General features: G+C 40.7%; 2 protein-coding genes across 3 annotated transcripts; one reads left to right on the top strand and one right to left on the bottom strand.

Annotated features, from left to right (window-relative positions):
- Positions 1-2102: 2102 nt before the first annotated feature.
- Positions 2103-8792, bottom strand: LOC119518657 (TERF2 interacting protein). The gene is made up of 3 exons (XM_037815934.1): positions 8028-8792; positions 4551-4675; positions 2103-3348 (listed from the first exon to the last, which is right to left on the bottom strand). Exons 1-3 carry the CDS (start codon positions 8695-8697, stop codon positions 2956-2958), a joined length of 1188 nt encoding a protein of 395 aa, XP_037671862.1. The 5' UTR covers positions 8698-8792; the 3' UTR covers positions 2103-2955.
- A 16-nt stretch (positions 8793-8808) lies between these two features.
- On the top strand, positions 8809-26811 carry KARS1 (lysyl-tRNA synthetase 1). Of its 2 annotated transcripts, XM_037815932.1 has the most exons (15): positions 8812-8958; positions 11245-11424; positions 13265-13421; positions 14140-14305; positions 19502-19595; positions 19966-20152; positions 20260-20385; positions 21478-21597; positions 23341-23503; positions 23622-23795; positions 23966-24051; positions 24372-24457; positions 25131-25257; positions 25974-26117; positions 26526-26811. In XM_037815932.1, exons 2-15 carry the CDS (start codon positions 11279-11281, stop codon positions 26622-26624), a joined length of 1875 nt encoding a protein of 624 aa, XP_037671860.1. In that variant the 5' UTR covers positions 8812-8958; positions 11245-11278; the 3' UTR covers positions 26625-26811. The 2 variants fall into 2 exon arrangements, with proteins under 2 accessions (XP_037671861.1, XP_037671860.1); XM_037815933.1 differs by lacking the exon at positions 11245-11424 and having other exon boundaries at positions 8809-8958.
- The last annotated feature ends 974 nt before the right edge of the window (positions 26812-27785 follow it).

Raw genomic sequence — 27785 nt, 5'->3', positions numbered from 1 at the left:
AGGACCGGGTCTTCCTGAAACTCTGCAGGGTCAGATGACACTGGAGTGCCCAGCCACTCCCTGGGGACCTCTTCCACCTCTGCGCCAGTCCCAGCACTCCAGTTTGTGTCAACCCATCTCCCAACTCCTGCAAGCCCCTGGCTAGGACTGAAGCCAAAGCAGAGGCTACAAGAACTGCCATGATTGACCACCATGGGGACTGAAGTCTCCTCGCCATGCCAATGGCAAATGTGAGCCCCGGGGCTGATGGACAGAACCCCTTCTCCTGCAACGCAGAGGCTGGAGTTGGCAAAATTGGGCAGCCAGAGACGGACAGCAATCCTAGCCAGTGGCTGTTTGCACAGTTGGCTGGGGGCACCTTGACCAACAGGAAACATAAGTGGCTTGTTTCTGACCAGAACAGCGTGGGATAGGCAAGAGGCCATTACAAAATAATTTCCATAAACCAAATTTAAATTTTGCTTGCCTTCTGTAACAAAGAAGTGCACTCTCACGTGACCTGGAATGAGCATTTGAAGTCTAGATCCCATTCCCCACCAGGCTTTCACTCTTCACACACACTCTGGTTGACTTTGGCTGTACCTCTGCCACAGGCTCCCATCTTTCCCACATTTGTTTGTTCCTTTAAGTGCCCTAACAACCCAGCAGCAATGCTAACACTTTGTCACTGCAGCTGAGGAAGGCAAGCAGCAGTTAACTTGGGATGCTCTCCAGGAAACTCATATGAACACATGCATTAATGTGTTTATTTCTGCTTTTAATTTTACATTTTCTTCAGAAAGAAATGCCACATTCCCATGGGTTAGAATTTAAATGGTGAGTCTGTGGGGGGCAGCTATCAGGGGTCTGTGGGATCAGAGATGGGTGGTCTGTAAGCTCAGGTAGTCTAGGGTGTCTGATAGAATTCTGAGGCTCAGCCATGGGGATAAGGGTGTCAGAGATATGAGGTCTATTATATGAGTGACAGAGGGCTGTGGGTCATTGAGGAAAAAAAAAAAAAAAACACATCTTTTCAGAGTCTGAATATAGTGAATCAGACCCCTCTGCACGTGATTAGACAAAAGCTGGAATTTCTAGCCCTGTAAAGACAGACAGATCATAGGCTTTGCTAACTTCACTAAGGAAAAGAAATCCTAGAAATCTTCTAAAGCAATAATTTTCAACCACCCTAGGGGATCGTATCAGAATGCCCACCCTCAACCTTTCCCAATACCCACTTGAGAATTACTACTAGTCTGCTACACTTGCTACTAAGAGTACACTGTATCCCTCCAACATGAAAGAAGGAAAGATTAAGCACCTTGACTTGGGCTGGGTTCCCCCGAAATGGATCATAATGCAAGAATCTGAGTGCAATCATTGATTCTAGGATGTACTACCTGGAAAGGGGGATGTGAGAAAAGAGAAAAGAGCCAATGCAGGGTGCATTCATAGGCAGAATACTGCTGTGAGCAACTATGCTCACTCCTGTCAGGAACCTTGGACCAACGGCATGGAAACCATTCTCCCACTGAGGAAGCTAGAGTCGCATCCTCTAATTTCCATTCACCATTAGCCAAAGGCTACTCTCAGAGGTGTTTACTCTCTAGCACTGCAAGTGGAGAGGCAGCTTCAAGCAGGAGCTTGCAGGACTCCCACTGGAGAAGTGCTAGAATGGTGAGGGCCCAGCAGATGTGGGTGGGGCACTGATACCTTCTGCAACATACCTGCTGGCTCCTGATTAGCTTCTCTCCCCTTTGCTTCCTCAGCAATTCACCTTATTTTGCCACTTCTCACAGTCCTTGACCCAGATCTTGCTCCATCCAAATGAACTAGCATTTTTCTACTGGTCTTTAAGATCTAAAATGGAACCACTTCATCAGTTCTAATTAACAATAGCCAAAAACGTTAGCTCTGTTTGGGTAATGGATAGTGGTGACAGTAGCACAATATTGTGAATATAATCACTGAATTGTATACATGAAAGTGGTTAAACTGGGAAATTTTATGTTGTATATATGGTACTACAATAAAAAAATTTTTTTGAAGTGTTAGTAGTTCCTTTGTTTTTATATCTAAAAGGTTTTATGCATACAGAAAAAAAACAAAACACTTGTTGGAGATTCAAATACAAAGTTATTTATTTTCAACAATGAAAGCAACAGGACAAATGAAATCAAACCACTAATTTTTAAATCTTTAATACAGTCCTTAGCACAAAACCATCCTCAATAAATAAGAACTACTATTATTAACAGATTTAAGACTGTTCTTGAGACTCTCTAGGATTTTGTGTAAGTTTTATACAAAATTGGGTGGTTGGTAAAGAAATACATGCTAGACATTTGACTGACAAGACAAGGGTTTGGAGAAAAGAACAGCCAAGGAAGAGGGTCTCCAAATATTGAAGTAGAAAAGGAATTATGGGATTTTCAAAACAGTCTAGAAATCCGAGTTCAGTGGGAAATGTGCTAGGAGATGCAAGGGTTTGGAACAATCCAAGTTCAATGCCTTGTAAAGAAATCTTTCTGTATTTCTGGATTCTTGATTTGGAATCTATCACATTCTAGAGGAGCTTCTGCCAACGGACAGGCGATTCTGATTCATGCTCAGAAAAGGCCTATGCCTCCTGGTTTCCCTCATTAGATTCTGTCACTAGTTCCTGTCACCAATACAGCAGGGGTTCCATTCCAGCAAATGATTACTAGTAAGTACACCAATCTCTCTCTGGTATAGATTTTCCTTTCATATTATACTGACATTTGCCAAGGATAGCTTTAAATATAACCAATTTTTTTTATTTTTAACCTCATACACAGCTCTGCTTGTCTACAAAATCCATGACTTGCAGAGCAATGACAACATGGGCAGGTGTCAGTTCCAATGTAAGAACTCCCCAAAGTTCAAAAGTAATCTTTTTTTCCTGCTTCATCTGCCATATCTTTTTTTTTTTTTCTCCCCTCATCAGCTTGCCAATTACTTCTTTCTGAATTCAATCCTTCTAGCTACATTCTGAGCACCAAATTTTTTAACCAATGCAGCTCGGGAACGCTCATCATCTTTTTGCAAATCGATGTCATCTTGCCGGGACCAAATGGGGTATCCATCAGCCCTCTGACCGGATGCTAAAAAAGAGGAAGTAGCCTCCAACTCACCACTATTTTTCAGAAAGGCCTGTGTAACTGTTGAGAGATCCAAGTTAAACTTTTCCATTAACTGTCGGATGATTTTAATGGCAGCTCCCACCTCCGGTGAAGAAGCCTTTTCTTCTTCCTCTTCTTCAGGCTGTGTTTCAGAGTCCTCCTCAGGCGTGGGTGGATCATCATCACACATTGTTATATGTATTTCAAAATCAGGGCTCTCCTCCACCTACAGAAAGTAATGGATAATGCTGATTCCAAAATAACAAGTCATAAACTTGCAAGATCTGGTTTCTCCCAACCTAACCACCCCCTAGCCCTTTGTACTCCAATCACACCAAACTTCTTTCAATTATTCTAATATGCCATGTTCTTTCTTAAATTTATCTATGTTGGATACATTCATGTGTATGTATGTGGGAGGGCGTATAGGGGTGTGTATGTGTATGCACATGTGTGTATATGTATATACCTGGCTATGCTACTCCAACAGAATTATTAGAAGCTAGACTGAATATGAAAAAACTAATACATGTATACACACATATATATACACACACATGCGCACATGTGTGAGTTACATTATTTTTTAAATGTTTGACTTACTCCCAGATTATAAGCTCCACAAAAGCAGGAACATAATGCTCTTTTGCTCATCACAACATTCCCAGTGCCTATAATGCCCGAATATAAGTACTCAAAAAAAATTAGTTGTATGAATATATTAGGACCTCCAAGCTATATTACACTTAGGCACATTACAAAACACATTATAAGAAAAGAGACCTATGTAAACCATAGTTGAGGACTGTTAAAAGTTTGACAATTTATGAAAAACAAACCAAATATCAAAAAATAAAACAAAAGGCAGATTACAAAGGCAATAAATCCCTAAATTCTGCCAATTCCTGTGCACTCCCTCACTCACCAATTACAGAAACTTTAAATAATTACCCTGTTTTAGCCTTAAGCCTAACTATTTTTCTAACTATTGACAAGATCTTTTGTCTTGGAAAGGTACATATAATTTGGATTTTCTAAAATTATTCATTATTTTATGACTCCTGCCTTTTTCCATAGCTGTTAATAAATATGAAATAAGATTTCAACAGCAGAGAAACTAGACTAAATATAAAGAGTTAATACATTCCAAAAAAGCTCTAAGTACACAAAAAGCTAAACTTGCTTGATAAATACAACTGTCCCTATTCTGCCCTATTTTTCTCCCTATCATTCCACCTTAAGTTTTCCTTCCAAAAACTAAAAGTTACATGCTTAGGGTCCACATTTAGTCCCACTCTCTGGTTTCCTCCTCCCTCCTAAACTTCTTTCTTACCTTTCTGAACCTAAGATATATGAAAAGGACAGATGGGATGCTCAGTTTCAAAGGAGAATGGAACTAGGGAAAAAAAGTACATCTGGTTAACATACCGCCACCTCTTCAAACTCCCGATCAGCTTCTATAAGCATCTTTTTGACCGCCTCTTCATTCTCCGGGGTGTCTTTTCTTTCAAATTCTTCTTCAGGCAAGTCTGGAGTTCTCTTATTCTGTGGTTCTATTATAGAGAAGAACAGCACAGATTAGTATTAGCCTCTGTCGCATAAACCAAAAACAGTGCATGTTCCATGGGCTTTGGGCCAAGAGAACCTACATTGTTTTCTTTTCTATTAGGAGATATCTGATTTTGATTTAGAGGGATAAGAAAAGCAGAAGATATGCACATAAATAATTTCTACTCTCACTCCTGAAAAGCTGTACTATCCAAATGATGATATTCCTAAACTGATATATAAAATACTTTCAAATCTTTTTGCTCTGCATTTATAGATTTTGTAAATTAACTAATCCATGTCCTAAGTTGGGTTCTCTGGGAAGAAGACAATATGAAAGAGATTAACACATAAGGTGTTTATTAAGGAGTGCTCTTGGAAAACTTGTGGAAGGGAAAAGAAAGCAAGAGTGGACAGAAGCTAAGCTGTCAAAGTCCCAACAAGGCCTCAGTCAAAACCACAGGGAGCTCTACAGCTGGGAAGGCCTTTCAGAGTTGTCCAAATTGGGGTGAGGTAGCTGAGCCTTTATAACTGCATAGATCAGTCACTTAACAGGGAACAACTTCGGGCAAGACAACTCTTTTAACAGCTGAAGGCAGATCTGGGTTGTGCACCACAACACTCACTATATGCCGTCTACAAAATGAGGGCTTCCTGCCAAATCTAAACATCCTTTTACTCCTCTTTACTCTCTGATCTCTGGGGATTTAACTCTGCTCTCTTTTCCAGTTACCAAAAATTGACTACCAAGGAGTTGTGATAGAACTGTTCTGTAACCTGATTTTGATGGTGGTTACACAAATCTATACATGTGTTAAAACTCATATAACTAGACATCAAAAAAAAGTCAACCTTACTGTATACAAATATTAAAAACATAATTTAAAAAGTATAAATTTTAAAAATAATAATTAAAAAGTCTGTTAATAATAGAGTGGTATATGGGAACCCTATATTTTATGCATTTTTCTATATTTTGTGCATTATTTTTCCATAAACCCACAACTTCCCTAATTAAAAAGAAAGAGAAGCCTTATCTTTTAAGAGGAATGAACTGAAATATACAAAATGGCACCATATATGACATGATGCCTGGCAATTGCTTCAAAATAATCCCAGAAGTTAGGGATGAATTGGAGATGAAGGTATAGATGAGAAAAATGGCCATGAACTAATAATCAGGGGAAGTTGGGTGGTGGACACATGCACTGCAGTTCATTATACTGTTCTTTCTACTTCTGAGTTTGAAATTTTCTATAATAAAAAATAAACAAATTATGATTCATTCACACAGTGGAATACAATGCAATTGATGAGAAAAGTAAGGCAGAACTATGTACAGATACACAAGGACTTCAAGATACGTTAAGCTAAAAAAGTCAACTGCAGAACCAACCTATGTCTAATGTGCTAGTATTACTATGAGCAAAAAATATACAAAACAGGAAGGCAACAGCAGTTTCCTCTGGGAAAGAAAACAGGGAAAGGTATATGCAGCAGAGAAACTGACTTTTCACTATGTACCCTTTGTACTGAGTACTGGATAAATTCCTAGAAGCAAAACTGTCATGTCTAAGAGAACAAGCATTTTAAATGCTGTTAAGTATTCTCAAAATACCTAAATTCTCCAAGAAGTTTATCAATTTCCTTCTATTAACAGTATATAGGAGTATACTTGTTTTCATACACCTAACTTTGGATATTACCCATTTTAATTTTTGCCAATCTGATAGATAAAATATGACATCTCCTTGCACTGATTTATTTTAATTAATAACAGAATATTTATGCATTTATTTATCTCCTTTTCTGGGCAATTCTTGTCCTTTTTTTTCTTTTTTTTCACCCATTTTTCTATTAATTTTCTTTTACTTAACAATTTCTAAAAGCTCTTTGAACACTAAGGAAACTAACATTCTTGCAATGTATTGGGAATATTTTTCTAGTTTGCCTTCAGGCTGTCATTTATCATGAAAAATTTTTTTAATTTTTATGTAATCAAATATACAAAGCTTTTTCTTAGTTTTCTTGTTCATGATTATCACTTAAAAATATATTCATCCATATTTTCTTAGTTTAGGACTTCAATTTTTGTATTTACATATTTGATCATCGAAACATTATTTTGATGAGTTGGATGAATCCAGCTTGACTTTGTTCCAAGTTCCAGACAGCTTGCCTGGAGTTTCAGTATCCCTGACTTAATATCAAGGCCTACAGGAATTACTTTACCCATACACATAGCCCTAACCTCATCTCCTAGAATTTTCTCTCTTGCATTCCATTCCAGCCACACTGCTCTCTTTGTTGCTCCAAGAACACACTAGCCACATTCTCACCTCAGGACTTTGCACTTACTGTTCCCTCCGTCTAACACACTTCCCCAGATATTTTCCTGGCTTGCTCTTTCACTTCCTTTAATGTCTGCTCAAATATCAACTTATCCGGGTGCCCTTCTTTTATCACACTATAGTAAACAACCTCCTCCACAACACTTATCCTGCTTTATTTTACTCTTTAGCACTTACCACCACCCAGCTGACACATTAAACTCCATGACCACAGGGACTGTCTTTTATTTACTGTTATATCCCAGGAGAACAACAATGTCTGGCACTCAAATATCTGTTCAATGAATGAATGTGAAATGCCACTTTTCCCAAAAACAAAATTCCTACTAAGCATACTGAACGGAAGAAACAAATTTTATCTCCCCAGACTTCAATGTTACAGAAAATATCCACAAGAAAAGTAAAAGGGGGAAAAAGCATGCCCCTTTCAACTTACGCTGTCAACACTAGCTATATCCAAAGTGAAACACCTTAACAGCGTTGCAGTGTCCCAACCATACCTGAATCCCAACTTCCAATTCAGCTGCGTTAAAATAACTTCGCCTCTAAAAACGACCTTACAATTGACCTTGCATACTTTTATGAATATGCATTCAGTTAAGTCAAAGCATAAAAATTAACTTGCCTGGCATGCTCTCCTTTAAAAGGGTTCATATTCAACCTAGTTGAACATAGGAAAAATCTTTTTTTAAAGGAAGTCTCAAATATCTCTGAAAAGATGCACAAAAAGCCGATTACCCTTTTGCCTTTGGGGAAGGAAAATGGGTAGCTGGAGGACTATGCGTTATGTTCTAGTTATTAAAAAGGTAAATAAACATTAAAAAGAGAGAAAAGAACATGGGGCAATTTTACCCGGATGTCAAATGGGGGGGTGGCGCGAGAGGGCTGCTACAGAAGATGCCAAAATGGACGACTACGGAAGAAAAAGGCACGCCACAGCATCCCCGCTAGGAGTACGGCTGTCAGGTGTCACCCCAGGCCGCAACGCAGCAGGAGCAGGCCTCACCCCCGCTGTCGGCAGCCTCTGGGTCTTGCTCCGCCTTCCGCTTGAGCTTCTGGGAGGAGGGGCTCACTGGGACGTCCCCCAACAGGTACTTGGGCTCCTGGCCCCGCAGGTGCTTGAGGTAGCGGTCCTTCAGGGCCTGCCACGAGTGCTGGGTGAGCGAGCTTTTCTCCATCGCTTTCCACAGAGCGTTGCCGGTGACAGAGTTGGGCGAGCGGGCATTTTCCTTCACGTAGGTCAGGATGGCCACGTCGTCCGCGTGGGTGAAGGCCAAGCGCCCCGCGAGCGGCACCGGCTCCCCGGCGGCGGCGCCCTCGGCGGGAGCGCCGGCCTTTGTCTCTGGGGCCTGGTTGGCCGCCGAGGCCGGGCCCAGCCGATAGGCCTCCAGCTCGAGCTTCTCGTTGCGCTCCACGCAGTCTAGGATGTACTGCGTGGAGATGAACTCGCCCGAGGCCTCGGCCAACGCCTCCCCGGGCTGGGCCAGCAGCACGGCCCCGGGCTCCTGCACCCGGCACAGGGTGCCGCCGCCGTGCAGGATGAGCGTCGACAGCCGGCGTTTCGCCGGGCTGGGCCGCACATAGAAGGACATGGAGCTGCCATCCTCCCGCAAGAATAAAGTCGAAGAATGGGTGAGCCCATTGGGGTCTTTGCCCATATCCAACACCTCCGCCATGGGTGCTGCAGAGGAACGATCGCCTAGTTCGCAGGAGCGGTGCTCAGCCTGCTGCTATAAAAGACGCCGCGGGCGCAGCAGTAGCGGCTGCGTGCAGAGAGCTGCCACCCCACTTCCACCGGAAGAGGCGGGGCTCCGACCCGCGACCTGAAGTCGCCGCCACTCTCGGGTCCCTTTTAGGTCGGGCCCTCAGGGAAAGATGGCCGCAGTTCAGGAGCCTGAGATAAAAGTGGACAGCGGCGAACCGAAACTGAGCAAGAAGTAAGTGTCGCTGCCGGGCATTTGAGGTCGGAGTGTCTGGAATGGGAAACGCCTCGAGGCTCCCACCGAGGCGGCTGTGCCTGGGGCCTTCCTGCCGGTTCGCATGGGTACCGACGTGCGTACCGACATGCTGGGACGTAGCCGCCGCGCCGGGGAAACTCCATACCCCACGATGTGGTCTGGCCCGGCTTCGGCGCCGCCTGGGTCCCCCTGGCGTTGAACTCCTGGGTTGGAGGATGCGGAGGAGGAGCTACCGTGAGAGATGAAAGGCAACAGTGGAGAACAAAACTTACTCCTCTCCCTCTGGGAAAGGCGTTCTCTGGTTATTGAGCCAAGTCCTGGTAGGCAGGTTGGAGAAATTTTAAATGTCCTAGATTTTTAGAAAGGCCTTCACATTTTCTTTGGCCTCAACATGGTGATTTTTTTTTTTTTTTATTGAACCTTTTGTAGTAAAGGAGTCAGTTCTTAAACTGCGTCGTGCACCTACAAACATGGGGTAGTCAAAGGATCTATGAGTATTGAGTGAGTGGTCAATGCCTAACAGTAGGGGTAGTCTTATTCAGTTGCCTACACTAAGCTGCACTGTTGAATATATCTTTGTTAACCACTCTAAGTTCTTAAAGTGTGGGGGTTAACATAAGTAAATCTAGACGAGCTTCCCTTAAATAGCAGGCTATATTATATATTCTCTAAGTACTAAACTCCCTCTCAACTTCAGTTCCTCCCCTGAATCACAAAACACAAGGAATGGTTTGATTGTCTGTTTTCTCATTGTTCCCAAGGATGGTACATAACTAGTACCATTCCAGAGGCATTGGAGAGAAGTTAATTCGTTATTTACAATGGCTGCCTTAGGACATTAGAGCCCAACTCTTGCTGAACCCTGAAGGAATTGCTTTAGATCCTCAATGGGTAAGGACCAAAAATTCCTTTTATGTCTCTGGGTATAGCCTTCAAACATTCTGGAAAAATGAGAAAAGAAATGTCTAATTTATGGTTTGATAGCATCCTAGTAAGTTGGCCTTCCTGAGAGTGTTGTGATGGATGTCCATAAATGTTTGGAATCTTGGCTTGGACTTCTATCTTAGGGAAGATTGGACTTTGATCTATTACATGAGTAACTGAATTTCAGGGCTGTAAATCACAGATACCTTGTAAGCAAGGTTTCTAGTTGAGAGTGCAATGTTCAGGTAAATTGAGGAAACTAGTCAATCCCTTTCTTCGCACTCAGACTAACTACAGCTACCACTGTTTTGAGCAGATTTTATGTACCAGGCACTATGCTAGAACTATACAAACTTAATGTCTAATCTCAATATAACCTTGCAAGGGAAGTGTAATGTTCATCCTCAGATTAATAAACTGAGGCTCTGAGTGATTAAATACTTTGCTGAAGTGTGCATAGCCAAAGCATGATCTAGCACTGATCCAGAGCGCTTAACCCCACAGCCCATGCTCTTGATACTGACTGCATCACACTGTCTCACAGTGTGGAAGTCAGCTGTTGGTATTGTATATTCCTCTAGTGACCGTGGGCTAAAATAGTTTTTATATGATTAACATTTCCTTCTATTTCTTAATTGTTCTTGGAAATTCTGGTCTGAAACCTTTAGTGGGCACCATTTTATGCCAGATATTTTCCCAGGTTTAAAAACAGACTGGCTGCTGCCCCAGTGACTCATTCCCACCTGAAAGGCCCTCTTCTGATTTCTTTGAATTCAGTAAAGAACATGATCCCTGAAGTTTCATTGCCTTCCGGTGTTAATGTAGAAATAAAATCGAATCTTAGACCCTTTCTGAAATTATATTTTCTCCTTGTTCCTAGAGCTCCAAACAAGTCTTTGACTCAGAGGTTCTTTGGTATGATAGTTGTATGATAGTTGATAGTGACATTTTCCTCTCATTTTATATGCTCCCCTTTGCCATCTGTGCTGCTAGGTATGTCATCCCAGGAGAGAAACCACACTTCAGGGGCTTCAGAAGCACTCTCCATCCAGGCTTTCATTTTCTAGAATGTTGTAATCAGTGTGATCATTTCTCCTTGTAAGCTGTTGATCAACTTGTAAGTTATTGATTTGCTATTGACTTTTGACCTCAAATGTGTGCCTTTTACAATACCAGGACTGAGAACAACATTGCCGGTTACAGTGTTAAGGCACAGTATTCTGTGGAACACTAAAAGGTAGTGCAACTTCCACCCCCAGTAAGAGCGGAAGAGTGCTGGTTGAGTGCATGTTTACTGTCTGCCCGTCCCATCTCACACCACCTCTCTGTGTTTCCTGTTAGGTGGTGGTAATCATTAGTTCCAGAGTATTCTGCCATGTTGACTCAAGCGGCTGTAAGGCTTGTTAGGGGGTCCCTGCGCCAAACCTCCTGGGCACAGTGGGGTCAGAGGGAGCTGCGACTGGGTCAACTTGCTCCTTTCACAGCGCTTCACAAGGACAAGCCACTTTCTGATAAAAGAAGGTTGGTGCCTGTTACCTTCTTTATTGCTGTGGGAGCAAAAAATCCTTTCCTTACTTAGTTCCTTACCTGTTAAGCCCCTGGTTAAGTCTTTGGACTTGTTGCTAGGAAACAAAGAGCCTTGCTACCAAACCAATAATCCTTTCTCATTTTCTCTTAAATAAATTCAAATTCTCTCTCCTTAAATTTGTGGGATTACCTGTGGATCTTATTCTAGAGCAGCACTGAGAACAAAACTGCTGAAGAATTTCTAATGTGGTTTATTTTCCCTTTCCTGTCTTCCTTGGGATCATTTGCTCTTGAAATTAATTTGGTTTATTAATGTTATCCCTAGGACCTTTTTGAATTATCCTCAGGATCCATCCGATTTTTAAAGAGTCATCACCTAGTTGAATGGGAAATGGTTTATCTTCTTAATCCTAGGAAGAACTAGGTAGCCTTGAATGCCTACTGACTAAATTACAGCACAGTAGAACCTGGCACACTGTTGTGGGAAGGTTGACTAGTTATATCTAGAAAGAGTTACTACTTTGAAGCTATCAAAATCAGTTTTTCTTACTTAAAAGATGACCACTTCAAACCCCCAATTAAGTTTTTTTTTTTTTTTAATTGAGCTATTTTAAACTTGAAAAGAAGGATGTACCCTGAAGCCAAACAGTATGACTTAGGATCATTTTCCTTTTTCACCATTTCAGAATATTTGATTATCATTGGCAGTCGGAAAGAATGGTCAATTCTCTTTAAATAATGAGGCTATCCTCTTTGTTTTCTGGGTTCAGAAAACAAGTTCATATTATAAGGGATATCAGGTTATCCAAATCACTTTAGATTTTGAGTCTCAGATAACAAGTGTCAAGATTTGGATAGTGGGGATATTTGTTCAGAAATTTATCCAAATCTGTATGGTTCCTATCCTGGGTTCAGATCATGAGGGATAGCCAGAATAGCTAACATTTGAGTGTTTGCTAAATGCCAGGGCTGCAGTCACCCCTTTACATACATTATTTCAATCCTCAAAACAGAAGTTGGGGGCCAGGGATCTTTCATTACTTCCATTTTACAGATGAGGAAACCAAGGCTGAGAGGAGTTATTTGCTCAAGGTCACATAATTGGTAGACGGGTGTGCCAGGATTTAGTCCCAGGCATTCTGAATCCAAAGATGACATATTACCCCCTCCACTACACTGCTTTGTTTACTGCTTTACCCAGGTCATCGTCAAAATCAGGTCCACTGGACAGAATGGGGCAATACTGAAGGCCATTCTTGGAGAGATTGTCAATGGGGTATCTCCTTGAGCTCTGAAGAGCTGTCCCCCCTGAACTGACTCATTCCTCAGGGAGGAGAGCTGGAAGAAGAGGAGCAGCAGACATGACTGGAGATGTTGGTCTGGTGCTTTAGGAACTTCCTATTCTCCAGGGCAAACTAAATAACTAAGATTAAGTCCTTGTCCTCAAGGAATTCCCAGTCTAATTAGTTCAAGAAAAGCATCTTCTGGTGATTTTCTAGAAAACCTTTTTTTCTATTCTAAATATAAACTAATATGTAGAATTTTCTTTGCATCTTGGTTTTAGTTGGAACCTGATGCCAATGACCTGAGACTGGAAAACAGAGTTTGAGAAGGATCTTTCACATCTTCGCTCTTAAGTTTATTTTTCCATTTGTCTCTTTCCTCTGTAGAATTAATGACTATGAAACGAGAACTGGGGTGTGAACTTAAGGGTAAAGAGAACAAGAGCAGATCCTCTAGGCTATTCGTATTTTTCGTAAGTGGGTATGGGCCAGAACATAGTAAGGCACTCTTCAGGCAAGTATCACATTGGATGCTTTCATCTTCCTGACAGTGAACTAAAGAGACGCCTGAAAGCTGAGAAGAAAGTAGCTGAGAAGGAAGCCAAGCAGAAGGAGCTCAGTGAGAAACAGCTAAGCCAGGATGCTGCTACCACCAGCCACACTACTGACAATGATGAGGGTGCCAAGGAGGAGAGTCTGGACCCAAATGTGAGTCCCCTTAGCCACCAGCACAGCTTGATACAGGGAAGCTTCTGATAATGCCTATCTAAGAAGATAAATAGAGGGAGTGGGTAAGGGAGGGCCTGGGAGCAGAACAGGGGTGAGCAAACTACAGCCCACAGACCAAATCAGCCCACAATTACCCATTGCCCCACCTGCTTTTATAAATAAAATTTTATTGGAACACAGCCATGCCTATTTGTTTACATATGTCTCAGTCTGCTCTGGCACCACAGCACCAGCGTTGTGTAGTTGAATCAGAAAAAGTTTGCTGACCCCTGCTATAGAATATTCTTTCATACCCCGGCCCCATGGCCTGCCTTGGGGGGAAGTCCACTTGATAGCTGGGACTGGAGGATAGGAGGGAAGATAATTGACGCACAATTTAGATGTAGTCCACAAAAGTAGTAAACAAGACCACCTGTACCAATTTAACTTTATTATTTTAGGCAGAACGCCAGTTCTTTTTGTTGAATCTGAGCATTTTTGCTCTTCTGCACTTCAGTTCCAACTATGGATATGGCACCCTGCATATTTTAAGTGCAAATATCACTCCATATTCAATTCTGTGATTTCAAAAAGTGGGGGCTCTTAAGGAAACATCAGTGTACTATGGCCTCTCTGGGGCAGAATACAGTACTCTGCTAGATAGGTCACTGGTCTGGTCAGCTTCAGCTTCTCAAAGGCTCTTATTTATTTTTTACAGCAATACTACAAGATTCGCAGTCAAGCCGTCCACCAACTGAAGGTCAGTGGGGAAGACCCATACCCACACAAGTTCCATGTGGACATCTCGCTTACCCACTTCATTGAGGAGTATAGTCACCTGCAGCCTGGTGACCACCTGACTGATATCACCTTAACAGTGGCAGGTAGGAAGGCGCTCTGTCAGTTCACTGAGCTCCCGTAGAAGGCAGACCTCTTCCATAGTGCAGAGGAAGGTCTGGGTTGGTCTTGCTCTTGAGTAGTGTGCTGGAACAGTGCCGTTATAGTTAATTCCAGAAAGTAGAGGAGCCCTGAGGTATGGGATCACATCCAGACAAGGTGAAGCTTCAGAAAAAGAGGCATTCTTGGAGGAGAACTCCCAGCCTAACACTTCAGCTAGAATATAGTCTTTTGTATTATTGGAGGTTCTCTAGGGAAACAGAAACAAAATTGGAGATATTTTTATAGGAATTAGCTCACGTGACTATGGGGGTGGGCAAGTCTAAATTCAAGTTGATACAAGAACTTATCCATCACATTCTTTATGTGGACTTCTCTTCATAAGTGCGAATTGTGGCCCCAGGTTCCTATCAAGTCCAATCTTTGGCCTGAGAATGCTTTCTACTGAGACTATTTTTGGAACAGTGTTATTTTTACATTACTGTTCTTAGGTGGGGCCTTCTTTTCCTTAATTTAAAAAAAAAAAATTTTAAATCACTTCTTTTCCTTGCCACCCCACCCCAAAAAAACCTATTAGCTGTAGAAGAATTAGAACATTCAAAGGAGCAGAAAGAGAAGTTTACCCCAATTGCACCACTCCAGAGCCCTGCTAGTACCTTGATATATATATATATACTAATAGATTTTTTAAATACTTTTTTTTTTTTGCAAAAATGAGACCATATTATATATTTTGTTAAGTCAGCCTTCTTAATTTTATGTTTTATGAACATCTCACTAAATATTCTTCTACTCCATCCTTTTTCATAGGGGTCTGTATGGCTGTACTTAATATAGTTAAATGATCTCCTGTTGTGATTCATTTAGTTTGATTCCAGAGTTTTACTATGAAATCATACTGCAGTGAACTTTTTTTTTGGGGGGGGGCCTTTTTATGGTAAAAATAAAACAAATGGGAACCATGCAAAATAAATATATAGCTTAGTGAGTTACTACACAGCAAACCCCTTTGTAACCACCCAGATGAATAAATAGACTTTTGCCAGCTCCCTCCAGAAGCCCTGCCATAAGCCATGTCTGTCTCCATCATAGCTACCCCTTACCTCCAAAGTAACCTATATCCTGACTGTTATTAATCACTGCCTTGCATTTCTTTATAGTTTTGTCATCCAAGTATGACTCCCTAGACACTATAGTCATCCCTTTTTTTTTTAACTTGGTATTTTTAAATCTCTCAATTCACAGTTTCTCCTCCATCCCTTTCTTTTTCTTACAATTTATTTATTGAAGAACCCAGGTCATTTAACCAATAAAGTTTTCTACAGTTTGGATTTTGTTGGTTGCATATTTATACTACAGTTCAGTAAGTCCTGTGGTGCTCTGTTTCCTGCAAATAGGCAACAGATCCTAAAGCTTGTTCCCACTTAGGTTTGATACTTTTTTTTGGCAAGGCTATAGGTAGCAGTGTGTTTTTTCTTTACAAAGCACATGTCTGGTTATCTCTTTCTGATGTTAGAATCCACTGGTGCCCAATGCCTAGATACATTTATACATTGAGAATTGTAAAATGATGGTATTTTGGAGCTGTGGTTATTGTTTTCATTTATAAGCTAGAATAATTTTATAAAAAATTGTTTCTTTTTCTTTACTCAATTTTCAGGTAATTGGTTCCATTCATCCACAGGAGGTAACCAATTAGTTGGGTTTTTCTTTTTATACATATCATTATTAGTTCAGGAATTTAAACATATTTTATGAGTTTCAGTTTATTTTAGTTCTTCCCCTTATTGAAACCCAAATTGTCCCATCATTGGCCAGTGGGAGCCTCTTCTCGTTAGTTCCTAAGTCTTACTGACATGACTCGAGTAGTTTTTCATAGCTTTCTATGTTCTAGGCTCATCTTGTACATATCATGCCCTAGACTTGGAATCAGCCATTTATCCAAAAAGTACTGTTTCTTATAATGGGAAATGGTTTTGAAGACTACAATTTGATCACTAGAAATGCTCACCACTGTTGGTTGGTTATTGTTACTAGGCCTTCTCAGTGAACAGAAATAGGAAATGTATATATGCTGGAGATATTGCAGGTTTGGTTCCAGACAATGGCAATAAAGCAAACATCACAGTAAAGCAAGTCACAAATTTTTTGGTTTCACAGTGCATATAAAAGTTACTTTTGCTACAAAGGAGAGGGTAGGCCTGCCTATAATTGTGCCTAAGAGCCTGCTCCCAAATGCCTCTTCGTTGCTCAGATGTGGCCTCCCTCTCTCTCTAGCTAAGCCAACTTGAAAGGTGAAATCACTGCCCTCCCCACTTACATGGGATCTGACACTCAGGGGAGTGAATCTCCCTGGCAACATGGAATATGACTCCCGGAGGAATCTAGACCCAACATCAGGGAATGGAGAACATCTTCTTGACCAAAAAGGGGATGTGAAGGGAAATGAAATAAGTTTCAGTGGCAGAGAGATTCCAAAAGGAGCCAAGAGGTCACTCGGGTGGGCACTCTTACACACAATATAGACAACCCTTTTTAGGTTCTAATGAATTGGAATAGGTAGCAGTAAATACCTGAAACTATCAAACTACAACCCAGAACCCATGAATCTTGAAGACGATTGTATAAAAATGTAGCTTATGAGGGGTGACAACGTGATTGGGAAAGCCATACGGACCATACTCCCCTTTATCCAGTGTATGGATAGATGAGTAGAAAAATGGGGGCAAAAAAAAAAAAAAAAAGCACCCAGTGTTCTTTTTTACTTTAATTGTTCTTTTTCACTTTAATTGTTCTTTTTCACTTTAATTTCTATTATTATTTTTGTGTGTGTGGTAATGAAAATGTTCAAAAATTAATTTTGGTGATGAACACACAACTATATAATGGTATTGTCAACAAGTGATTGTACACTTTGTATGACTGCATAGTATGTAAATATATGGCAATAAAATGAATTTTAAAAATTATAAAATAAATTGTTTATACTATACTGTAATCTGTTAAGTGTGCAGTAGCATTATGTCTTAAAAAATGGACATACCTTAATTAAAATGTGACACAGACATGAAGTGAGCACATGCTGTTGGAAAAATGGCATTGAAAGACTTACTTAATTCAGGGTTGCCAGAGACCTTTAATTTGTTTAAAAAAATGCGCAGTATCTGCCAAGTGCAATAAAGCAAAGTACAATAAAACAAGGAATGCCTATATATACATAAACATGAACCTCATGAGTTCATGCCGATATTTCCAGTTCAGGCTTAGGACTATAAGGTTTCAGGGTTTATATTACATTTTTATCTCCTTCTACATCAAGAATTTTCGTTCTTCAGGGCACAGGGAATGAATTTCCCATTAATTACTTAAATTGCATTATCATACTTTACACATAAAACAATACAAGTACTACCACCACAGATTATAATTACAGGTAATACTTTTTAAAATAAATTTGGATATATTATTCCCATTCTCCCTTCTCCCCTCTTTTGTTTCTGTTTCATATGGTTGTATTCTTTCCATATTATCTGATCATGTAGCCATCATATACTGTCGTCTCTCTGGCTTTTAGCTCTCATTTAGTCTTAGTTCTACAAGTAACTATTTGATGCTCACTTCTGGTTCTTATGTTGTTTTAGTCAGTTTGTCTAAAGCTTGTTCCCTGGCACATCCATCAAGACGGCTTGTGGAAATAGTATTCCCTGAATTCTTGTTTGTTAATAAGTTTATTTTTGCCCCTTATATTTAAAAGGGTGGTCTTGCTGGATGTAAAACTCTTGGCTCACATGTTCTTTTTTATATTATTTTTCTCCCCCACCCTTTTATGGACATAAAGTATTGTTGTCAAAGCTCTTTTCCCTTATAAATTGTGTGTTCTTTTTGCCTAGATGCCCAAAAGATTTCTTTTTCTTTAAACTCCAGTAATTTTACTAAAATATGTCTTGACATTAATTATTCTGGATCACTAGTTTCAGGTACACAGTATGCCCTTTAAATAAGTATTTTCAAATCTTTTAGGAAATTTTTCTTGAATTATAATTTATTTTGTATTCTATTTCATGGTTTGGTTTTCTATTGGGATTCCTTTTATCCGTTTATTGGATCATCTTCACTTATCTTCAGTATTTGTCACTTTTTCTCCAATTCTTTTTTGTCTCCATTTAAAGTTTTTTACATTCTGTCCTCTTAACTTTCTGTTTCTTGTAAGGCATTATTTGTTTTATTTATTCCCTCTTATTTCCTTCTAATTCAGTCTTTCTAAAATTATTTTTTACTTAATTTCTTAATTCTTTCATGTGCTGTCACCAAATTTCTAAGGTTTTCTAATTTTTATTTGTGTACTTTCATGTTTTGTCATTTTCTTAATGTCTTTTAATTCATTATGAAATAGTTTCCTGGGTGTTTAAAATGTTGATAGCTTTTCCAACTTCTGTCATTTTTATGAATTTTCTGAGATTTCCTGGCTCAGTGCCCCTTTCTCACCTTTATTGGACCTTCTCTGTCCTTTGCTTCTGTTTTCCTTGTCCTGGAAGGGTGCCCTGGCTGTTAGGTCTAGAGAGTTCCTGGGCTACACTGCCCTAGCCCCTCTAGACTTTAATGCAGCCCATTGTACTCACCTGTATGGGAATGTACAAACTCCTGTCATTTTTAGTGACTGTTCTCCAGTTGCCCTGCCACATTTTCCAGTGAATACCTATGGCTTTTTGAGGGTTCTCCAGCTCTCAGATCTATCAGATGACCCATTGTTTCACATTACTTTTTCTGTTTACTGAGGTCTTGTGAATCTTAGTGATTTGCCCATCACTTGTATTTTGGAATTCTTGGTAATACCTTCCCACTTAATTTTGCTGTAAATATGGTCCATGGGTTTTGGCTTCACTTATATAGTTGTGCTTTAGCTTTTTTAATATGAGGATTTAGGAAGATCCGAAAACTCTGCTGCCACCATCTTCCAGAAATCCAGTGAACATCTTTAAAGCCAAATCTTTCTGCTCATCTTTAAATATTTTGAATGGGAATCACTGGCATAAAGAAAAAGATGGGGTTTGGAGCTCAGGCTAAAGTAAGATTGTCTGCTTTGTGTTCTGCTCTGACGTAAAAATGCAAGGGGAGATTTTTAGCACTTACATCATGAAATGGTATCTTCAGTTCTGTCAGTCAGTTTGCTTTTCTTTTTCTAGGTAGGATCCATGCCAAAAGAGCTTCTGGGGGAAAGCTCATCTTCTATGACCTTCGAGGAGAGGGTGTCAAGTTGCAAGTCATGGCCAATTGCAGGTATATAGAAATATCTAGCTACAGGCCTTTATAGGCTGGCCTAGAGCAACACACTGTGGACAGAAGTTCATGTGCTCTTATTTTCCCATTGATATTTGATGTTAGGGCAAGAAGAAGTGAAGTATGGTTGGGAAAGGCTGAGAAGAGGATAAAAAGATAAAAAGACTGTCTGGTCACCTGTAGAATAATGACTGATCTCAGGTTCTCTGTCAGTGAAAAATGAAATATTTTAACATTTGTCCTTAAATCTGAGATTCATCTTGGGCTCACATCAACTTAGCTTTAGTAGTTCGGTGAAGATTCAAAGTACACCAGTATCAGTTTCAATTTTAGCCACTGTATACTGAAGTACATTTTTCCTTTTACTTAGGAATTATAAATCAGAAGAAGAATTTATTAAAATCAATAATAAGCTGCATAGGGGAGACATAATTGGAGTTCGGGGGAATCCTGGGAAAACCAAGAAGGGTGAGCTGAGCATCATTCCCTATGAGATCACGTTACTGTCTCCTTGCTTGCACATGCTACCTCATCTTCACTTTGGCCTCAAAGACAAGGTAACTCGTGTGGCCTCCTAGCTGTGGCACAAAGATGCTTTCCTTCCATTTTATCATACCACTAAATCTGACATATCAGTGATTTCTAATGGTTTCTTTTGGTTTAGGAAACACGATATCGTCAGAGATACCTGGACTTGATCCTGAATGACTTTGTGAGGCAGAAATTTATCATCCGTTCTAAGATTATCACATATATAAGAAGTTTCTTGGATGAGTTGGGATTCTTAGAGGTGATAGAGAATTTCTTACCTGGCATTTGATGAACTGCCTTGCTATGCTTGCCTCTTCCTATCCTTTCCTGTCATTTTCCAAAGCTTGCCCTGAGTCGGTATCCTTCATGCTCAATGAAGACATCCCTTTTTTTTGTCAGTGTCTTTATCCCACCATTTTTATCTAGTGCCCTGAATAAGAGTGCAGGACCTACTTCCAAGATAATGAACAAGCTGTAGGTTCATTCACATGTTAATGATGCCTTGCCATGTTCAGTATGTTACCAAGTCAGTTTGTTTTGTAGCATTAAAACATATCTTAATTGTAAAAGAGAAAGGCGTATGCATGTGACTATAAAACAAATTCAAGCAATAAATACGTAGAATAAAAATTGAGAGTCCCCTTTCATCCCTCCCATCTAACTTCTGTCCCCCTAACTGTTGCATTTGATATGTACCCTTTCATTCCATTTACTATGCTTTATGCATACATACATATATACATATGTGCATGCTGTAGGTGGGGTACACATGTCTAAATTCTTGAAATGGTTGTTTTATTTTTGCTTTAGATATAAATGAGGTCACGCTATATGTACTATGATGAGCCTGCTTTTTTCTACTTAAAAAATACATTCTGGAGCTCTTTGCTTGTTATATTATCTTTTTAATGCCGCATAACTTATTTGTTTCCCCTGTGGATAGTTTAGGCTTTCTGATTTTCTTCTATAATGAATAATGTTTCAGTGAATGTCTTTGTGCTCATGTGCAAGTGTTCTGTAGGATGGATTTCTAGAAGTGGAAGAACTAAGTCAAAAGATATAAGCAGTTAAATTTTTAATAAATACTGCCAAATTGAAGAAGATTGTTTCCATTTAGATTCCCATTTATAACTTCTGAAAGTTTATGGTACTATGTAAATAATGTTTGGTATTAATAGAAATTTAGGCGGTATTCAGGATATCTTTGTTTTTCTTGTCAATCACTTGCATATTGAACTTAACTTTTACTTTGGGATATAACAGGCTTAAGCTAGATTGCATGTAAAGCATGAGCTGTCCCAAAGGCCTCTGGTTTAGTCTGAATATTAAATTTTTCTCCCTGTCTTTTTAGATTGAAACTCCCATGATGAACATTATACCAGGGGGAGCTGTGGCCAAGCCTTTCATCACCTACCACAATGAGCTGGACATGAACTTGTATATGAGAATTGCTCCAGAACTCTACCATAAGGTAATCAATAGTGAGTCCTTTCCCTTAGAGAAGCAGAAGGCTGGAAAACCATTGGCCAGAAAGTTGCAGTCAGAAATAAGAGGAAGAGTGAGGTTAGAACAACCCGGAGAGTAATTCTAATTTGTTAGGTTTGTGGGTATGACGATTAGTAGAGTTTCTCTATAAGATCAGTAGAGCATTGCTGGGTAGTTGACAAAGGATTGTCTTTCCTAGGTATACAGGTCATCCTAACATACTTTTTTTCCAGTAATACTTGTAAGTTTATAGTCTTCCTTGGATGGGATCTGATTTTAGTCTTTTTTTAGAAGAAAGAGCTTAATGTCTCTCAGGAAGTTGGAGACTTCTAATAACTATAAATCTGTACCTTCAAATCACCAGAGCAAATATTGAAAACTGTGTCATTCAAAAGTCTTAGGTACAGGCAACAGAATCCATTATAACTAGTTTAAGCAAAAGAAATGTATTCAGATACATAAGGAAGCACACAGTCTCCAAGAAGGTTAGAGAATCAGGCTTGGAGACCACACAACTAAGAATGATTCTAAATCTTTGATCTCTTCCCATGGAGAGCCCAGCATTTTTTCTACTAGGCACAGTTACCACAGCTCTTAACCCTGGCACTAAACATGTTTCTAGTTTGCCAATTCTGCCAGAATGTAAAACACCAGAGATGGATTGGCTTTTATGAAAGGGGGTTTATTTGGTTTCACAGTTACAGTCTTAAGGCCATAAAGTGTCCAAGGTAAGGCATCAACAATTGGGTACCTTCACTGGAGGATGGTCAGTGGTGTCTGGAAAACCTCTGTTAGCTGGGAAGGCACGTGGCTGGTGTCTGCTCCAAGTTCTGGTTTCAAATGACTTTCTCCCAGGACGTTCCTCTCTAGGCTTCAGCTCTTTAAAAATGTCACTCTTAGTTGCTCTTGGGGCATTTGTCCTCTCTTAGCCTCTCCGGAGCAAAAGTCTGCTTTCCAAGGCCATCTCCAAAGTGTCTCTGTAAGCTGAAGCTCCTCTCTCAGTTCTAGTGCATTCTTCAAAGTGTCCCTCTTGGCTGTAGCTCCTCTTCAAAATGTCACTCTCAGCTGCACTGAGTTCCTTCTGTTTGTCAGCTCATTTATATAGCTCCAGTGATTTAATTTAGACCCACCCTGAATGGGTGGGGTAACACCTCCATGGAAATTATCCAATCAGAGTCATCACCTACAGTTGGGTGGGGCACATCTCCATGGAAACACTCAAAGGATTCCAATCTAATCAGCACTAAACGTCCGCCCCAGAAGATTGCATCGAAGAATATGGCTTTTTCTGGGGGACATAATACATTCAAACCAGCACAACATAGGTCACTGCAACTAGGACCTCTGCATCTGCAACTCTAATAGCTAGGTATTTCTCACCTCCTTCACCAGAATGAGTATTATGCATTGTCTGTGTCTTGTCTATGTCTTCTTTTACTCGCTTCTATGTTGAAGTCTCACAGGTACATCCTTGAGGGGTCTCAGATTCACAAGGTGCGGGATGTCTTTGTGACATAGGAAGACATAGGAAGAGTATTCAGAGGTCCTGGGCAGCTAAATAAAGAATGATAACTATCCACTGCAAGGGCCTAAGAGAACAGAGTACTAGGCATTTTGGGTAGAAGAATCTGAGAGCATTCCTGAGCAATGAGTTCCCAGTGGGGTTTTTGTAGACTGGTTTTCCATAGCCATTAAGACAAGATTAGCTGTCATGACCATGTGTTGTTAGATGCTGGTTGTTGGAGGCATTGACCGGGTATATGAGATTGGACGCCAGTTCCGGAATGAAGGAATTGATTTAACTCACAATCCTGAGTTCACTACCTGTGAGTTCTACATGGCCTACGCAGACTATCACGATCTCATGGAAATCACAGAGAAGATGATTTCAGGTGACTCTGCCTGCTCCTGTGGCTTTCACACGTGTCCAGGGGGCTGGTGTGCTGCTTTCAGAGGAGGGCTTCCTGGGCTTCCTCCTGGTCCTCTTTAAATGGCAGGTTTCTCTCCCAGGAATGGTAAAGCACATTACAGGCAGTTACAAGGTCACCTACCATCCAGATGGCCCAGAGGGCCAAGCCTACGAGATTGACTTCACCCCACCATTCCGGAGAATCAACATGGTAGAAGAACTCGAGAAAGCTCTGGGGGTGAAACTGCCAGAAACTAATCTCTTCGAAACTGAGGGTAAAGTAGTCTATGCATGCGCATACCCTGCCCCTTGTATGGCCTGCTTTCCTATTCAGCTCTGAATTAGATTGGGTCAGGCCTAGAGTATTCCATACTTTTCTCCTTATATACTCTTTTACTGGGGTAGTCTGATGTCTTCTGTCCTAACTTGCACACTCACATTACAGAAACTCGCAAAATTCTTGATGATATCTGTGTGGCAAAGGCTGTTGAATGCACTCCACCTCGGACCACAGCCAGGCTTCTTGATAAGGTGAGAGGCCGTGCCCTTTTAGTTCATGACCTCATTCCATGCTGACAGGCCCCTGCTCCCTATGAAGATGCGCTCCATCCAAAAGAACTAGCTATAGCTTCACAGGAAAACCCTAGAGAGAGGAGCAAGAGAACTCCTGCTGTACTAAGCTCTCTACCAAATAGTGGATGTGTGTTATCTCAATTAATCCTTAATAGCCATTGAAAAGCTAGGGGGTAAACCTCTGTTTGGGGGAGAACCAAGTCCTTTTCCACCTAGGCTGAGATGATCAAAATGCCATTCAGAAAGGGTCTCTAGCTCTGCTTTGCTTTCTCATTAAGCTTGTCGGAGAGTTCCTGGAAGTGACTTGCATTGATCCTACATTCATCTGTGATCACCCGCAGATAATGAGCCCTTTGGCCAAGTGGTAAGATAATAGTATGGGGTTTCAGTTGCCTATTGCTATGTGACAATCCCAGAACTTAGCAGTATATAACAACAGCTTATTATCAGGATTCTGTGGGTTGACTGGGTGGTCTTTCTGCTCCAAGCGGTGTTGGCTGGGGTATCTCAAGTAGCTTTTTTCGGCTCGGATCTCTGCAGGGTACTTTGTTCTCCTCCTCCTGGTGTTTCCACATGGTGTTTTGTCCTCCAGGGATTCTTCATGTGGCTTCTCTCTGGCATTATAGCCTGGATTTCTTAGAGCATGGTGCTGGGTTCCAAGAGAAAACATTCCAAAAGAACAAATCCCAGTGTACAGACACTTAACAAGCCTATGCTGATTCCCCATTGGTCAAAGCAAGTCATGTGGCCTCCCCAGAGACAGTGTGAGAGGGGACTGCAGCAGGGCATGAATATCCAGGTGTGGTTCCTTGGGGGCCACCAATCTACAAGTGTCACACATGCTTGTTAGGAAGATAATTAAATCTAGCCTTTCTACCCCTCTGTATGACACTAAATGATTTGATGCTGAGGGTGTGTTGAGGCTTCAAGTTATAATTCAAGTCCATCCAGAATTCAGGAATTCTTCTGTCTGTATCAGATCTTGGAATATTAGTAGACCTGTGTGTTTAGCCTCTCCTTTGGTCTCCTGTTGCCAGGCATCGCTCCAAAGAGGGTCTAACGGAGCGCTTTGAGCTGTTTGTCATGAAGAAGGAAATCTGCAATGCCTACACTGAGCTGAATGACCCCATGCGGCAGCGGCAACTTTTTGAAGAACAAGCCAAGGTAAGGAAGGAGACAGTGTGGGCAAAGGCAAGAATTTCATCAGTGTGCCCACCGACCAGTGACATCTGCCTAAATCTTGATGTCTGTCATTGTCTTTGTCTTTTGGTGACTTCAAAAAATGAGGGATAAAGCATTAGGCCTCACTCAAGGAAGTGACATTTCAAGATGGGGACCTTGACTGGTTTTGGCTCTAGAATGTCTACATAAGAGGAATTTAGGCATGATTGTGTGGGGATCATGACACTTGTCTTAAAAATTACATTCGCAGAACAAGAGCTGTATGTTTCTTAGATGTTTTATGTGGCTTGGGGATGAGAGGCAGATAAACAAAAATGAAGATAGAAGCCCCCAGAAGCTGCAGCTTGCACTCTTACTGCCACTGATGGGTGCTATCAAGAAATGGGAGAAAGACTTCGAAATTGTAGAATCTCTGGAAATGAGCTTCACTGGAGTTGCAGAGCCCCAGGCAATGGAGGTGTTTTTATCTCACAGAGAAACTTGGATGTGTTCTGAGGTAGATTTCATCAGTTCTGACCTCCAGGTCTTTAAAAGAAATGGCTTAATCCAGGAGTTACTGAGAAACCAATTCCTAGCAAGTTCCAGGTATCAGGAGCATCCTTGAAACAGTAATCCCTGTGTTTTAACATGTTCATTTGGATACCTAGAGACAATGCGGTCTGGAATAACGTCACCTTTGGTTCTCTTTCCTCTTTTAGGCCAAGGCTGCTGGTGATGATGAGGCCATGTACATAGATGAAAACTTCTGTACCGCTCTGGAATACGGGCTGCCCCCAACAGCTGGCTGGGGCATGGGCATTGACCGTGTTACTATGTTCCTCACAGACTCCAATAACATCAAGGTACGTGAGCAGCCCTCTGCAGCACACACTGTCCCAGTAGGCTCCAGCCGTGTTGGGACAGAGCATGGTGCACCTGGAAGGAAAAACAGGCGAAGGTGTTGCATGCGACTCCATAGGAAGAGAGTCAGAGTATCTGACCTCAAGTCAGCCCTTATAGATGAGGAATTCAGTCTCTCATTGGTTCATTTGACATAATGTCCTAGCAGTGCTGCATGTGTGTTCTTTTCCATCCTCTGTAACTGAGAGGAGCTGAGTTGAAATAAAAGACCACGTGTCTTTTCAGCTGAGCTACACAGATCTCTGGGTTTGGATGGTAACAATAACCACAAGCAAAAGGAATGGATGGGTAGCTATGAAAAACTTTTCAGAGTGCTGTTTAGCTTCAGAATGCATTTTTATCTCCTGTAGGAAGTACTTCTGTTTCCTGCCATGAAACCTGAAGACAAGAAGGAGAATGTAGCAACCACTGATACATTGGAAAGCACAACAGTTGGCACATCAGTCTAGAAAATAATAATTCCAAGTTAAGTAACTCTGGCATCTTTGTATCTCTGCAAAAGGTCAAGATTTGCAAGGGAATTCATATCTGCTGCAATCCATTTGATAATCACAGTTCAGTTTGGCCACCAGAAAAGAGAAGAAAAATTGACAATTTCTTTTTACTCATTGTTGCCAAATAAACCGTTTATCTCTACTCTTGTCTCGGCATTCTTCTCCTCACATTTGGAATGACAGCTTTTTTCCCAGACTCTGGCCTAATGAATGTTTAGGATCATACCACTTTATTCATTTCCTCAAAGATTCAGAACACAGCAGTGAACAAAAGCCAAGTTCCTGCTTTCAAGGAACTTTTTTTTTTTTAAGGGGAAGTGGTGGGAATGAACAAACAAGAAACAAATAAGTAAAAACATTTTTTCTGGTGGTGTTACACAGTACAAAGAAAAATACAACAAAGTAAAAAGGCTATTTTAGAAACAGCTGGTTGGGGGCAGTGCTGTTTCAAATGTAACCAGGGGAGGTCTTGGTTAGGTGACATTTCTAGAGATCTGGAGACAGTGAGCCAGAGAGATCTGTGGGAAAAGGGTGGTCCAGGCTAGTGGACTATATTTTTGAGGAAAAGCAAGGGTTCTGATGTGGCTGGAGAGAAGACTGTGAAGGTCAGTGAGGAATGAAGAGAAGCCATGGAGGAGGGCTGTGGCCCTTTTCCTCTGGGACTAGAAAGAAGGAAGGATGGGGTCACACAAAACTGCATTTATACCTCCTCTAACTTTTGAGGGTGGCAGAAGAATGTTGAATTACCTTCATGTTTAGCAACTGAGGTTTATAATTGCTGTATAGTATAGGCTCCCGAATTATCCTCGAAATCTGGAGGTTTTAGATCTGCAGTCTCCAGTACACTAGCCACTAGTCACAGGTGGTTACTGATCATTCAGTATGTGGCTAGTCTGAACTGAGAACTGCTTGAAGTGTAAAATACACACCAGATTTCAAAATTTAGTATAAAAACAAAATATCTCAATTTTTAAAAAATATTTTTAAAAATATTGATTACACCTTGAATTGATAATGTGGATATATATATACTAATAGATGTGATTAAAATTAATTTCACCTGTTTCTCTTTACCTTTTTAAATGTTTCCACTAGAAAATTTTAAACACCCATAGC

This window comes from Choloepus didactylus, chromosome 22, assembly GCF_015220235.1.
Source record: "Choloepus didactylus isolate mChoDid1 chromosome 22, mChoDid1.pri, whole genome shotgun sequence".
NCBI classification, from domain to species: Eukaryota; Metazoa; Chordata; class Mammalia; order Pilosa; family Megalonychidae; genus Choloepus; species Choloepus didactylus.
This window is presented reverse-complemented; position numbering and strand designations above follow the sequence as displayed.